The sequence below is a fragment of the Puma concolor genome, chromosome E4, assembly GCF_028749965.1.
Source record: "Puma concolor isolate L17-30 chromosome E4, mPumCon1.1.hap2, whole genome shotgun sequence".
Taxonomy (NCBI): domain Eukaryota; kingdom Metazoa; phylum Chordata; class Mammalia; order Carnivora; family Felidae; genus Puma; species Puma concolor.
In genome coordinates, this window is record NC_141683.1 from 28,421,008 (window position 1) to 28,436,296 (window position 15,289).

The window sequence follows — 15,289 nt, forward strand, 5'->3', positions numbered from 1 at the left end:
GGGCCCCGGTGAGAACAAGACCCAATGAAAGACGAGCAGGGATCGGGGGCCCTGTCCTGCCGCGGCCCAATGGGAGCGCCGCTGGGAGGCATGGCCGGCGGCTCGGCGGGGATATATAAGCCCCCCACCAGCCGCCCCGCACCGGGATTCGTGGTGTTGCTGGAGACTCGTAACGCGTCCGCAGTCAACGACCCTCCGCAAACGTCACCTGTCGGGAACAACCATGGTGAGAGGGAGCTGGGGGCACTCGCGGAGTGCACGGTGAGGGGATACTGCACGGGGAGCGTGCTGGGGGTGCCCGGGGGTCCCCGGTAGGGGCCGGCTGTGCGGCAAAGAGGGGAGGCCGGGGCGCCAAGCAGCCCAGGGTGTGAGGGGCTGCGCGGGGCTTCTCGGATAGTTTGGCGGGGGTTCACGGTGACCACGGTGTGGGGGCTCTGCGGAAAGCCCGGGACGCCCGCGGCTTCCAAGCGCTGCTTTTCTGCGCCCCCTTCCCCGGGAGAGGCGGATGCGAGCTGGAGAAGTGCGCGCTCCAGCAGCGGACCGGAGAGAGGTGGCGCCGGGGCACGGGGTCGGCGGGGCGCGGGCGGGGCTCGTCCCGTGCTGAGCTCAGCCTGGGGCCCCCAACCCCGGCCCCGCGGTGCTGCGCGCTGCGGAGTCAGGAACCTGGACCCGCCCGGGTTTCTCCCGCTGCGGCCCGGGACAAAGAGGCTCCCGCCCCCAGCTGCAGTCCCCGCCCACCTGTGAAGTCACACTCCCGCGCTGGAGGCCGGACCTGGGCGGACCTGCAAACTCCAGCAGGTTTCTCCAGTTCTGAACTGTTCCCTGAATGCCTTTGTCTTGCGCGGCCCAACTCCGGCCAGAAGTCAGACCTTGGCCCAGACCTGTCCGGGGGTGTCCGTGAGCTTCTGGTGCCTAAGGAGGAAAATCCTTTGCTGAGCTTCTGGTGCCCAAGCCCCTGAAGTCCCTCAGTTACATCGAGGAGCTCGGGGTGTGAACACAGGCCCCAGGGCCTCACAGGAATCTTGATCCCCGCCTGTGTTCCGGGCCGTGTAAAGGCCCTGAGGCCGTCTTGCAGGACAACTGGTGAAATTGCCACACTATTGCCGACTGTCTTAGAAGACCCCCTCCGCGTCTGGGAAGCGTGTGGCCCTTTCAGACAGAGAGACTCAGGGTTGGGGGTGAAGGACCAGAAGACAGGAGAGTCTGTCCCTTGCAGGAGTTATCTCAGGAGGGCTGAAAGGTGGGGTGAGCTGCCTCCTTCGTGACTGTTGAGCAGTACTTCTCTGGATTGACTCTGTACTGCAGTGGGCAAGGACAAGTGTCCAGAGTCGGGGTATAGCCCCCCAAAAGGGGAGTTTCTGGGTAAACTTTCAAATTGGCTGTAACTCCAGAGCCACTTCCTCAGTTGATCCACAACAGACCTGATACTCTTCAGCACCTTCAGGGTGTGGAGGACCCAGAGTCCCCACTGGGGAGACCCCTCCTCCTAGGGGTCCAGCGCTAGAGGCTCCTGGGGGGGGCCCATCTTGGTGTGTGAGACTCTGGCCTTCCTGTGCCACCCCAGCCGGCACACCGGGCCCTAGGCAGTGGGATTTGGCTGCTTGGCATCAGTTTTTTCTAGTTCCTGCCCCAGAAGACCTAGGCTTAGCTGCCTTTGTTCTCAAGCCCTCAGAAAATGAAAAGAAAATGAGGTAGTTTGGCTCCCAGTGTGGGGAGGTCTGGAAAGGGAACCTAGTCTTTTGGGTTTCAGATCAGGCCTCGGGCTCCAGGGAGGAAAGATAAAAGGGTGCTTCCAGGGCCTTTTCAAGCCCCCCCCCCCCCCCTCCATTCACACCACTGCTCTGCTTCCCCCAACAGCGCGAGTGTATCTCCATCCATGTGGGCCAGGCCGGGGTGCAGATGGGCAATGCCTGCTGGGAGCTCTACTGCCTGGAGCACAACATCCAGCCCAATGGCACCATGCCCAGCGACAAGGCACTGGGCAGCGGTGATGACTCCTTCAACACCTTCTTCAGTGAGACGGGGGCTGGCAAGCACGTGCCCCGGGCTGTCTTTGTGGACCTGGAGCCTGCTGTCATAGGTGAGTGGGTGCTGTGGGAGGTTCCCCTCCTCTGGCCCACGTTTTTTTTTTTGCGAGCCCCAAAGTCTGTGGGGAGCTCTGCTTAGGGGGAAAAGCTCTTGAAATGCAGGCGACGCCCTGCCAAGAACAACACTGAAGTCTGTTGCTTTTGTCTAGACTCTGACTTCAGGAGGGGTCCTGGGGGCTTTCTGTGCTGAGAGGGGATATCAGTCAATCCTCTCTGCCCGGAGACTGCCAGATGTTTGAGTCAGGGGCCAGACCCGGAATGAAGACTGCAGAAAAGTGTGGATATGAAAGCAGAAACTTTAAACTTCCTTTCTCCTACCCACAGACTCTTGAGGATAATATTGCCTAAGGAACTGGGCACTGAGAACATTCTTAATGGCCCCCTGCTAAACTTTAACTGAACCGGGCCCCTTAATAGCATGTGGACCTGTGTGAACTTGGCTGTTGCTGGCTCCCAGGGGGTTCTCTGCTGCTTCCTTTCTGCATCTGGATCTCCTCAGTTTCCTATTCCCGAAAACTTTCCCCCTCCCCCCATCTTTCTAAAGACATCTTTGTAGATGGTAAACTGTGGACTGGGTTTTCTGCATTAGTCTATGTTCTTATCCCAAGCAAAAGTCAAATGAGGGGCGCCAGGGTGACTCAGTCGGTTAAGTGTCTCACTCTTGATTTCAGCTCAGGTCATGATCTCCTGTCCATTCCCCGCCTCTCCGCGGGGCTCTATGCTGACAGCACAGAGCCTGCTTGGGATTCTCTCTCTCCCTCTCTCTCTCTGCTCCTCTGCATGTTCTCTCTCAAGATAAATAAATCTTTAAAAAAAAAGGTGAGATTCTCTTAGACATCCTCTGATTCCTCAGCAAGTACAAGTGGCTCTGAGGGCAGGGACTATTAAAGGCGCCCTGACCTACCCCCTCACAGGCCCAGGTAAGGACTTTGCAAGTGGGTCTCTGGAAGGCTGTTTGCTGTTCATGCTCCGTCTTGCGGTTACACCCAGGGGAGCTTAGCAGCCTAGGTCCTAGCGCCTGTGTCCTTGTGGGGGATGAGACCAGCATCTCTTACCTTTGCCCTCTTTCTTCCCCTCAAGATGGGGTAAGAACTGGCATTTATAGGCAGCTCTTCCACCCTGAGCAGCTGATATCTGGCAAGGAGGATGCTGCCAACAACTATGCCCGAGGCCACTACACTGTGGGGAAGGAGATCATCGATCTTGTGCTGGAGCGAATCCGAAAACTGGTGAGCGGACCAGGTGCCCTTGGCACCTGCAGGAGATCAATGTGTCTTTACCCTCCCTTCCTGGCCTGGGAGGCCTGCCGTGTGCGGAAGAAACGGAAACCACAGGCCTGTGGCTCTGACAGGAACCCCACGTGTCCTTACTGCTCCTTCCGCTTGTCTGTCTCCTTGGCTTCCCCTAGGGGGAGCTGTGTGTCCTGGGTGTGGACCTAGGGCTGGCAGCCCGAATAACCTGTTCTACCCTGAGTCTGTGGACTCAGGCTTCTGGCCTGCTGGTGCCTCGCTATGCCAGGTCTAATTGTCCAATCCAAGCCTTCTTTGAGCTTTGATCCCTCTCTAGCCCCAGCAGGTAGGAGGAAGCTGCCTTGGCAGCCCGGCTTGTTCTTAGATTCCTAAACAGTACTTTTATGCCTGGGAGAGACTCCTGCTTACTGGTTAGTTTTTAACCGCTTCCCAGTTTACCTCATCCCTTGCCTGAGGCACTGAGAACCAGGAGTGAGGCCAACTAGGAGCCAGCACTTTGGCACCGGTCCTCTAGAGGGATTGTTCAGACATACTCTCTGCTGCTCCCTAGTCGAGACTGAGGACTTCCATTGACTTGAGGAATGGGATTCCATGCTTTCTAACGCAAAGTACCCCCTAGGCTTAGGATTTTCTTGAAGGGTTTTTCCGGGGTGGGGGGGGTGTTTTTTGTTACCAGTTTGCATAAAGCCTGCTTTTAATGTATTTTTACTGAGAGGTAATTGGCATAGCATTAGTTTCAGGTGTACTACGTAATGAGTTGATAGACGTATATATTGCAAATAAATGGAGAGTTTTTTATACTATGATACCCACGTGTCCGGTATAGATTGATGCTCTTCTAGTCCAAGGCCCAGCTATATCAGAAGTTACCGTGTGTACTTGTTAAACCTACAGGTTCCCGGGTTCCACTCGGGAGTGAGGGGCCTGGGAACCTGTATGTTCAACAGGATACCACCACTGCCTGCCCCCAACTCCCACTCTCCTGCAGCCAGGTGGCAGAGCTACTGAGCTGAGAGGGCCCAGCTCTCCGACTACGAGTCCTATGTCCCACCTGACCCTCCCCTCCCCCCTCCCCTCACTTGCCACCACACGCACACAGCAGTGTCCTTCTGGGTCATCTGTCCCCTAGAGCTCCAAACCCCTTGTAGGTATTCTCTTCTCACCTCTACAGAGGCAAAGCAAAAGAGCATGAGAGAACTTTCTGGAGTCATGGAAATTTCTGTATCTTGATTAGTTTGGTAATATAGGTATACACACTTGTCAAGCCATTCACTGTACATGCAATAAAATGTATACACTTAAGTACAAGTTATGCTTCAAAGTTTTTTTTTTTTCCTTCTAAATATAGAAGTGAATACTGTTGTAGTTGCATCACAGTAGCCTTGCAGACAGAAGGGGGGGGGGGGGGCGGGTGATAGGCCGTCTGTATCCTAACAGTGTTCTCTCCTACCCTAGACAGACCAGTGCACCGGGCTTCAGGGGTTCCTGATCTTCCATAGCTTTGGGGGTGGCACTGGCTCAGGCTTCACCTCCCTGTTGATGGAGCGGCTTTCTGTTGACTATGGCAAGAAGTCCAAGTTGGAATTTGCCATCTACCCCGCCCCCCAAGTGTCCACAGCGGTTGTAGAACCCTACAACTCTATTTTAACCACGCACACTACCCTGGAGCACTCAGACTGTGCCTTCATGGTGGACAACGAGGCCATCTATGACATCTGCCGCCGCAACCTGGACATCGAGCGCCCCACCTACACCAACCTCAACCGGCTCATCGGCCAGATTGTGTCCTCCATCACTGCTTCCCTGCGCTTTGATGGTGCCCTCAACGTGGACCTCACAGAGTTCCAGACCAACCTGGTGCCCTACCCCCGCATCCACTTTCCCCTGGTGACCTACTCCCCCATTGTCTCAGCCGAGAAGGCCTACCACGAGCAGCTGTCCGTGGCAGAGATCACCAACGCCTGCTTTGAACCCTCCAATCAGATGGTCAAGTGTGACCCTCGCCACGGCAAATACATGGCCTGCTGCATGCTCTACCGTGGAGAAGTGGTGCCCAAGGATGTGAACGCCGCTATTGCCACGATCAAGACCAAGCGCACCATCCAGTTTGTGGACTGGTGTCCCACGGGTTTCAAGGCAAGCCGGGAATGAAGCGGGGGAGGAGGGATTCGCATGCTGCCTTCGTACCTGCTAGAGGGGAGGTTCCTAGAGAGCCCCAGAGCATGGAAACAGAAGTGCTAGGGATGGGGAGAATCGGGCAAATCACGACTTTTTTATTTGACTTGAAAGCTTGCCCTTACAAAGGGAAAAGTAGGTTTCATGTCTCTTAGCCTGGCAGATAGGCACTCCCTAGGTTTGCCAGTCAGGTCAGGGAACCCGTCGTTCACATGTGCCAGGGACATACCCCCAGAATCCGTCTCCTCGGAAGGGAGTGCTTTTGGAAGCGCAGAAAAGCCTGCCATTCAGATAATGGGCGAGACGTGGGTCAGAAGTCTATGAATGCAATCTCTTTAGGAGTAATGAGGAAGAATCTGTTTATATGCCCCGTTCTTTCGTCAGTCTACATTCCCAGAGGGTACTGGGCATATGACCTAGTTTTAAGTTTTATGGGTTTTGTTCCAGTGTGCGCTTAGAAAGATTAAAGGTGGCAGCTGAGGCATTTAAGAAAAACACACAGCTTCCTTGCACTGTTGCAGACGTGACCACAACTGGAGGCGAGGCAGGGACTCCTGGTCATAAAGATAATAGCTGCTTGCTAGTTTTGAAGAGCTGTCCTATAGCTCAGAACTAGAAACCAGGGGTAGGAAGTCTGGGAGGCGGATTCTCCCAGCTCCATATTAGGAAAGCTTTAGCTACTCAGAGGAAGAGTAGACCGCCTTCAGGAAATAGTAAGCTTGCTCTCATTAGAGGCATTAAGGGGGAAGCTGACCTTTTTTTTTTTTTTCCCCAAACACTGAATATGGAATGTATTTATACGTTCTGAATAGAGCAATGTCTAAAGTAGATTTTCCCAAGGTTTTCTATTTTTTTTTAACTATTTTCTAAACTATAGGAAAGTGGAGAGATTAGTTAACCATATACCCACTACCTAGATTCAACATCTGACTCTGCTAGGTTTCCTTTATTTTTGCTTTGCTGATCCATATAAACTCATAGGTATTACACACAAGTTTGTTTTGTGTCTAACAAAATTAATAACACTTCTCTAAAGTAAGAATACCTAGTCAGTATTCAAACTTTCCCAATTTCCACAAATGTGCTCGATAGTCAGTGTTTCAAAGTCAGGGTATAATCAAGGATTAGGCATTATATTTGTCTCTTAAGTCTTTTTTTTTTTTTTTTTTTTTTTTTTTATGTTTATTTTTGAGAGAGAGAGAGAGACAGAGCACAAGCAGGGAAGGGGCAGAGAGAAAGGGAAACACAGAATCTGAAGCGTGCTCCAGGCTCTGAGCTGTCAGCACCGAGCCCGACGCAGGGCTCGAACTCATGAACTGTGAGATCACGACCTGAGCCGAAGTTGGACGCTTAACCAATTGAGCCACACAGGCACCCCCATCTCTTAAATCTTTTAATGTAAAACATCCACCCTTTTTCTTTTTTTTTTTTTTTTTTTTTATTTTTGGGACAGAGACAGAGCATGAACGGGGGAGGGGCAGAGAGAGAGGGAGACACAGAATCGGAAACAGGCTCCAGGCTCTGAGCCATCAGCCCAGAGCCTGACGCGGGGCTCGAACTCACGAACCGCGAGATCGTGACCTGGCTGAAGTCGGACGCTTAACCGACTGCGCCATCCAGGCACCCCCATCCACCCTTTTTCTTGATGGTGACTTTGAAGGGACTAGTCTTACCATCTTGAAAGTCCCACATTCTGGATTTGTTTTCTGGTGGTAGTTAACTTGTTCCGTTGTCCCTGTGCTTCTTGCAGCCTGGCAAATGTCACACGCCGGTTGACCGGCCCCTTTCCCAGTTATGGGAACCCCTTCCAGGGAACACAGAACCCAGGGCTTACACTACTTGCTGTCTCTTCTTAGGTTGGCATTAACTACCAGCCGCCCACCGTGGTGCCCGGGGGAGACCTGGCCAAGGTGCAGCGGGCAGTCTGCATGCTGAGCAACACCACGGCCATCGCCGAGGCCTGGGCCCGCCTCGACCACAAGTTTGACCTGATGTATGCCAAACGGGCATTTGTGCACTGGTACGTGGGCGAGGGCATGGAGGAAGGAGAGTTCTCTGAGGCCCGAGAAGACCTGGCTGCCCTGGAGAAGGATTATGAAGAAGTGGGAACAGAGTCTATGGACGGCGAGGACGAGAGTGAGGAGTTCTAGGGGTCGCGGCACCTGCAACACCTGGGCTCTCTCCCCGGTTTTGTGTCTCTCGTTCCACTGTTTCCCTAACCCCCTACAAATACAATCAATGTCTCAAGTGATGTGGAGCTCTGTGATGTGGAGTTCTGCCCAGCTGTGGGCCTTCACTAACTTTCCCAACTGCCTTGTTGCCCTTCTAAATTAAGGGCCAGGGTGGCCTCTGCCTCTAGGGATTGCAGCCAGGGGAATACCTAATGGAGGATTGATGGTGCTGTCCCGTGCAATCAGACCACCTGACTAATGTTCAGGGGCTCAGGACCCGTGCTGTGGTGCTTTGACTTCATGTGGTGGTTCCCTGTGTATCCCCTTATCCCCAGCCCACCGCAAGGAAAGGTAAGCCTTGTAGAGGTTCTGGTGAAAGCTGCTGAAAGTTTATCTGTCCCCCCTGCCATTCTGGGGCAGAACATCTGTCTCGATCTCAATGCCAGGAAGGAATCCAGCGTTTTAACCCCTCCTCCCTCCTCAATGGCCAACAGAGGGCAGTAGAGGTTGAATCCACATGAATTCACAGGCCATTCTGCAGCAGCCATCTTACAATTTAGGGCTCTACCCCGATGCCATATAAGGGCACTGGGTCCAAGAACCAGCATTCCAAAAGACAGGGGTCTTTAGCCGGGGGCTGTGAACATCTGAAATAATTTTTGAAGTGATTATGAGCCTTTTAAGGCAAAAACTGTATTTTTTATTTTCAATAGGGGTCCCTGCTGAGAAAGGGACTATTTATTTTTCTAGGATCTAGCCACATAAAGTCTTAGAGATCAGTGCATCAGTCAGGAGAAGGGCCTGGCAGGAGCTAAGCAGTAAACTGGATGAACCCTTCTAGCACGGCCCAGGTTCAAGGAGGTTTCTCTTTAATGTGCTTAACAAATCTCAGCAAGGCAGAAATGTATTCTCTGAAGAGGAGGGATATCTCCATGGGGCCAGGTTCTGCCCCTGGCAAGACCGTTGAGGAGAACCCAGCCCAGTCCCCACCCCCCACACACACACCCAGATGGGTAGGACCTGTGTTTTTGGCCTAAATCTAACTGCTTTGATTTTCAAACATTTAATTCTAGCATTTCACTCAGATGCGTCTCTGCTTTTTTTAGGCACCAGTGAGCCTTGGGGCTACCTGAATGGGTCACTTAGTGACCTTGCTTTGGGTTCAGGGGACAAGTTTATTAATGTTAACCTAGGAACTAATCCCCAACATCAATGAGCCTTGCTTGATTGATCCCTGGGAGCGGTTTAGTATCCTACAACTCATTAGCACAGTGCTCAGATCCCTAAGATTTTGACCCCTACAGTGAAGCTGCATGTACTTAATAGGGGCTGTGGACCTATGCAAATTACCAGTCCCAGGCAATGGGTCTGTTTGTGAAGGTCCTCAAGGACTTAAGGGCTTGGGTTAGAGGTGAAGTTGAGGTATAGAAGGAAGGGAAGGAGGTTAGAAAAACCTGGCCAGTGCCCATTCAAGGACCTGGATCTGTCTGTGTTCAGCAAGTACATCCAGCCTGCTCTGCCGGTATCTTCATCCAGAAACCAAGAGCAGATATTTTTAACTCTTTCCCTGCTTTTTCCCTCACTGGACACATGAATTCACACATACTAGCACTTCTTCCTCTGTTGGTTCAAACCACCATGTTGAGAGACCTCTCCTCCCCTACAAGTGCCCCAGGCGTTGGGAAGGAGAATGGCCAATGAGGGTTGGACACCTAACCCTGAGGCTCTCCTGTGATGAGAGACCAGATAAAGTGAGTCAGTTACAAGTGGGCGGAACAAACTAGATAATTTATTTGGATAAACCCGCAGCTGCCATTACCTTCTCTCATGGCCCCAAACTGGAATAAGTGTAAGTCACATTCTCTTTTCCCACTTCCTATATCCCTTTTCTGTGTAGATTTTCAAAATATGCAGGAAGAATCTTTGTTCAGTCTGTGTCTGGATTCAATGCCCCTCCCCCAACACCCACCACCGACCCCCAAACAGTCATTTCCCTGGGTCCCCAGAGAGAGCCTTGCCTGGGTTCCTTTCAAATTAGGGAGTCCTTGGTGGGTTAAGGATGGAGAAGTAGAGAAATTCTTGCCTGGGGAGTTGTGGTCTGAAATTTAAAGGAACTTAAGAGTCTTTTTTTTTTTTTTTAATGTTTATTTATTTTGAGAGCCTGAGAGGGCGTGCGAGCAGGGTAGAGAGAGAGAGAGAGAGAAAGAGAATCCCGAGCAGACTCCGTGCTGTCAGCATGGAGCCCAACATGGGGCTCAAACCCACAAACAGACTGACCAGGACCCGAGCCCAAATCAAGAGTTAGATGCTCAACCTACTGAGCCAGCCAAGTGCCCTAGGCACTTAGAGTCTTCACAAGTACTCTACTTAAAGCATGAGCCTAAAGTAAGCATTCCCCTTACTCAGCTGGGATTTTCTCGAAGGCATTTTTACTGGAGCTCACGGCAGATGGACTCCAGTCCTGGCCATCACAGGGTCTACACCGGCAGGTACCACCACCTTCCATTTGTGACTGACCCAGAACCCGGGAGCCCTGTGGAAAGTGGAGTCCTTGGAGAGCAGGGTGGTTATCCTGCTGGTGATCCAGAACCACGCTAAAAGGAATTAGCCTAAGTGACAGGGAAGTTTAGAGCACCTCCAAAGCAGCTAGCTCATATCAGAAGTTTAACAAAAAATACCTGCCCTCAACAAAGTATAGAGGGGACAGGAGGGAGGCCTTGGCGGTTTCTCTCTCTCTCTCTGGTGCTGTTGCTCACTAATGCCTGGTTTCCATGCTGTTCCTGCATATTCCCTGAACTGTGCCTGAACCACGGGGCACCAGAGCCTTTTAGATTCAACTGCTCTGGGGTGTAACTTTGTTTCCTTTTTGATGTGTCTGCCAGTTTTAAGGTGGAAGGCAGGATCCTGGGAATTTTTGAGCAGGCTCGTTCCTCTTGCCTCTTTCCTGCATCCTCACCTGCGGACCTTCCCAGGGCTTCTAGTTCCTTGGCCTTTTGGAGTTCGTGCCACGAGTCCTCTTGTAGGCATTCGGTGTTAATGCACTAGCCCTCCCGCTTACCCATCCGCTGCCTCTCGAAGTCTTCCCTCTTGCCCAAAGCCGTCCAATTGGGGTGAGAAATGTGCACGGCGTGCCCAGAGGAGCCAGGAAGCCCCAGCTCCACCAGGGGGAGGCTTCCGGAAGGACTGGCACTTGAGCCAGATACTGAAGGTGGGTTGGGGTATAGAGAGAGGGCGGGATGCTCAAGGCAGAGACAGGGAGAGGAAAAGCTATGGGTTAACACAGGTACATTAGATTCAAGGGACTGAGTAGTTTGTAGCTGAAACTTGAGACGGAAGAAGGGGAAGCTAGAAAAAAAGATGGCGGTAAATGACCTTGATTTTACCTTTCTTTCTTGAATATGTATTGAGCGCCCACTACACAGCATGGATTACTCTAGATGCTATAGGGAACCCACTGGGCAGCAAAGGAGTTTGAATTTTCTCCTGTATAAAATCTTCGGTGGCTGTCAAGGGCCAGCACCCAGGGATAAGCTGTCCTGAAAGCAGTGGTTCTCAACCTGGGGTGATGTTGCAAGACCTTTATGGCTGTCCCAGCTGGGGGTTTGGGGGTGGGGGGTTGTGGCGTGCCGTGGGTAGACAGCAGGGCTGCTGCTCAACATCCTACAAAGCATAGGACAGACCTCCCCTCAACAAAGAATTGTCCCGCCCGAAAGTGTCACTAGTGCTGAGAGGGGCGGGTTACCACGCACAGCGCGGTGGAGGGAGAGAAGCGTTTGTAGTAATCCAGGTGATGGATAATGCCTCAACCAGAGCAGTGAGACGGGGAAGAGAAGGGGTCAGAATCCCAGTACTTAGTGATCAGTTGATGAGGCACGTGGAGAGAGTTGTGGATGACTGGATTTCTGCCTTGGACCGCATGAGATGCTGTCCTTCCGTGTTATTCCATTTAGATTTGGAGATGAACTCCGCTTTCGACACTGAATTAGTCTTCTAAGGCCGCCATATACAAAGTACCACAGACTGGGGGCGGGGCTTCCACAAAAGAAATGCATTTTCTCGGGATTCTGGAGGCTGGAAGTCCGAGATCAAAGTTCTCAGCAGGATTGGTTTCTTCTGAAGCTCCTCTCCTTGCTTTATAGATGGCCGTCCTCTCCCTGCGTTTTCACATGGTCTTCCCTCTGTGCCTGTCTGTGTCCTAATTTTCTCTTACAAGGACACCAGTCATATAGGACTCACCCCTACGCCTTTATCTTAATTACCTCTCTAAAGGTCCTATCTCCAGGGGTACCTGGGTGGCTCAGTTGGTTAAGTGTCCGACTTCGGCTCAGGTTGTGGATCTTGCGATTTGAACCCCACATCGGGCTTTGTGCTGACAGCTTGGAGCCCTGGAACCAGCTTCGGATTCCGTGTCTCCCTTTCTCTCTGTCCCTCCACAACTTGCACTCTGTCTCTCTCAAAAATAAACATTTTTTTTAAAAATCCTATCTCCAAATACAGTACCACTGGGAGGTATTTCAGCACATGAATTTTGTGGGGGCACAATTCAGCCTCTAACAGATGTTGAGCTTAAGTTGCCTGGGGGCTGGCCAGATGCTCTGAAACCCAGGAAGTCAGGATTTGAGGGTCAGGGCGTGAGGTCACCAGTGGAGAGTACAGAAGGACAGAGAGTACAGAAAGACACCTCAATGCTGCAGCCCACGGGGGCAGAGACTCCCCAGCCGAGGGGAGAGGACAGTCGCAGAAGGCAAGGGTGCAGGATGTGTTTTAGTCCTCAGCCATAGTGTCAGCAGCAACCGGGCAGATGGCCACTTGTGCGGCTACACCTGTAGGTGGGAGGTCAGAATGCCTGGCTTCTCTTTTTTTACTTAAAGTACAAGAATTCACCTTTGATTCATTCACATGAACGGCAGGAAAGGAGGTAGACACTATTCAAGGCTTTCGATCTTCTGGGGGAGCGGGAAGAGGCATCTAAATCCACCAGGCGTCCTTGAGGGCCCTGGGAATCTGCAAATGGCCAGTTGGTCCAGCCGCAGACATTGCCCCACCCCCTCTGAACCCTCAGGGCCCTAGACCCCTCAACACGGCCACTACCAAGGGGTCCTGGCACACAGGGCCCGGAACCTACTGCCACCTGAGTCTAAGCTTAGAAGGAAAGAAACAGGAAGAAGATATGTGCACAGATCACAGCATAATGTGGCAAAGATGAGTAGAAATGGGCATAGAGCCTGGAAACTAGGTAGAGAGTCTCAGTGGGGTGGCCAGGCCAACCAGGAAGGAACGAGGCAGAGGGCACAGCATGATATCGGAACTCCTACAGTTGGCTTTCTTTTTCTAATGCCAGGGCTGACAGTTCAGGGCAGAGTGGCGGGAGACAGGTGAAAATTCAACGGGAGCAGGCAGGCCCCATCTTCACAGAACAGCTACCTCCTGACCCCAACAAGAGGTCCCTGTAAAGAGTGACAAGAAAGGACTCTTGTGCCTGAGCCTTTGAGGGCAAGGTCTGCGCTTTAGTCACACTTCACATAGCGCTAGCCCCTGATGTGTATTTGGGTACTGAGTTAGGTTGAAGGACTCCCGTGTCAGGAAAATGGGAGCCAGAGGGGGGGCAGAGAAAGACGATGATCGCCTAAGACCTCGGAAGTCTGGGAATTAGGGTTCACAGAGCGCCTGGATGGCTCAGCTGCTTAAGCGTCCGACTCTCGATTGCAACTAGGTCATGATCTCACAGTTCGTGAGATTGAGCCCCATGTCCGGTTCTGCACTGGCAGCGCGGAGCCTGCTTGGGATTCTCTCTCTCCTTTCTCTCTCTGCCCCTCCCCTGCTCTCACTTTCAAAAATAATAATTTGGGTTTTTTTTTTTTTTTTAAAGTCCGGGAGTTAAGGTTCAAGGGATGGTTATAAATGCTGCTAATTGACCATACGCCTGACTGCTTATTTCCCACCTCACAATAAGGCTGGCTCGTTCTTACTGGAGAGAAGGAACAAAGTTGGAAACAAAACTGGCGACGGAGCTCTGGGCCCACGCCTCAATAGAGACTGCTTTTGCCACCTCCTGGGGCATTCTGACCCCGCCCCGAGGAGCAGCCTGGGCGCTCTGGATGCTTGCTCCGCCACGGACTCAAACACCTGCTCAGAAAGACCTGGCAGGACTCAGCTGAGGTAGCAGCATCGGATTCCCTCATTGACAGGAAGGAAGGGGGAGCCTGCAGAGAGTACGTGCTTCCTCTCCCCTCCTCACCGCAGCCCTCGAGAAGAAAGTGGAGCAGGCTGGGAAGAGAGATCGCCCACCTCTCGGAGAAGGGGTGGAGACCTTGTCAAGTAATTCTTCCCTCTGGACACTCCTTGTCTGTAAGTGGAGGGACGCGGACCAGATGTCCAGTTAAGGATACTTCCGTGTCTCTATGCACAAGGACACAGAACTTAGGCGGCGAGGAAGAAATCCAGGGATGGGGTTGTCCAAGGTGTAGGCACCCCCCATGCACAGTCTTTCTTGCTGATCTAGAGTCTGCTTCTTCCCATCAAGTCTGAGCAGGCTCCCTGCCCCGGGCAGGCTCCTCGGAAGGTTGTGGCTTGCCTGCCCTGGGAGGGGCTGCTTTTAGACTATCGCATCAGAAAGTCAGCAGGCAAGGCCCACACAGGATTTCATGCAGCAGCAACTAGGGGAGAAGCACTGGGCCCATTTGGTCACCTTATCCTAGCGAGCAGCTTACCGGGGAATAGTCCCCCCCATCCCCAATGGGGACGGGCCGCTTGGAGCGGGTCTCACAAGCCCAAAGCCCAAGTGATCTCTAATTGCTATATTTAAGACTCTGCAGAGGCATGAGAAGCAGTGTGCAAATCCACTCAGCTGCCTTTAAAAAGCACAGAGCAGCTCCACTCATGGTGAAGAACACAGATCCTCAAGCCAGAAGGCCTAGATTTGAATCCCAGCTTTGCTACTTCATCACTGTGTGGCCTTCCTCATGCTCCCGGGCCTCGGTTTCCTCATCCAGGGAATGAGACTAAGACGACAGAACCTGCCTCCTAGGGTTGCCGTGAGGATTGAATACACGCTGCTTACAATGGTGCCTGGGACACGGCAAGTGTGCTTTGCTGTTCACTACTGTCAGTGTGGTGGCGAGCACAACCCACCGTAGGGGGAAGTCGGGAACTTTCTGTATTGGTCTGAGCACCTTGCCTTCCATCACTGTTCTCCATATAATACTCCTCTGTTCCTATTCTAAGTAATCACTTCTTTGTCTTCCCTGATGCCCTTCCTTCCCCCCAAATGAAGCTCTTTTGAAGATACTTGTTCTCAGTGGTTAATTATTCCAATTTTCCCTTCAGCCAAGGCCTCTCACTACTTGCGTTTTTCCTCTCCCCAAGTCCCAGTGTTTTGGAGGCCACACAATTGGCTCTGTGCGTCCAAGCTCTGGCTGTAGGCCCACCCACACAAAGCACCCCTCAGTACCTCTCCGCCCCCTCCCCTGCTCCCGCCTGCTCGCAGCCAGGGCCTCAGCGTCTCACTCGTGCTCTCAGAAGCTTCTAGGTAGGTCAGAGGGTGCCATTCATTATATACAAGCAGAACTTTGTCCTAATTCCCAGCCACTCAGCCAGCAGTGAGACC

General features: G+C 52.5%; 1 protein-coding gene across 2 annotated transcripts; it reads left to right on the top strand.

Annotated features, from left to right (window-relative positions):
- Nucleotides 1-97: 97 nt before the first annotated feature.
- LOC112857710 (tubulin alpha-1C chain-like) lies at nucleotides 98-7,763 on the top strand. 2 transcript variants are annotated; one of them, XM_086694130.1, is made up of 5 exons: nucleotides 98-226; nucleotides 1,858-2,080; nucleotides 3,168-3,316; nucleotides 4,793-5,473; nucleotides 7,369-7,763. In XM_086694130.1, exons 1-5 carry the CDS (start codon nucleotides 224-226, stop codon nucleotides 7,660-7,662), a joined length of 1,350 nt encoding a protein of 449 aa, XP_086550256.1. In that variant the 5' UTR covers nucleotides 98-223; the 3' UTR covers nucleotides 7,663-7,763. The 2 variants fall into 2 exon arrangements, with proteins under 2 accessions (XP_086550256.1, XP_086550257.1); XM_086694131.1 differs by lacking the exon at nucleotides 98-226 and adding an exon at nucleotides 1,224-1,240.
- The last annotated feature ends 7,526 nt before the right edge of the window (nucleotides 7,764-15,289 follow it).

Bases quoted from the DNA above. Each gene is read 5' to 3' on its own strand.
- LOC112857710 (XM_086694130.1), top strand. The intron at 2,081-3,167 runs GTGAGTGGGTGC...CTTCCCCTCAAG, and splicing joins CCTGGAGCCTGCTGTCATAG to ATGGGGTAAGAACTGGCATT. The intron at 3,317-4,792 runs GTGAGCGGACCA...CTCCTACCCTAG, and splicing joins TGGAGCGAATCCGAAAACTG to ACAGACCAGTGCACCGGGCT.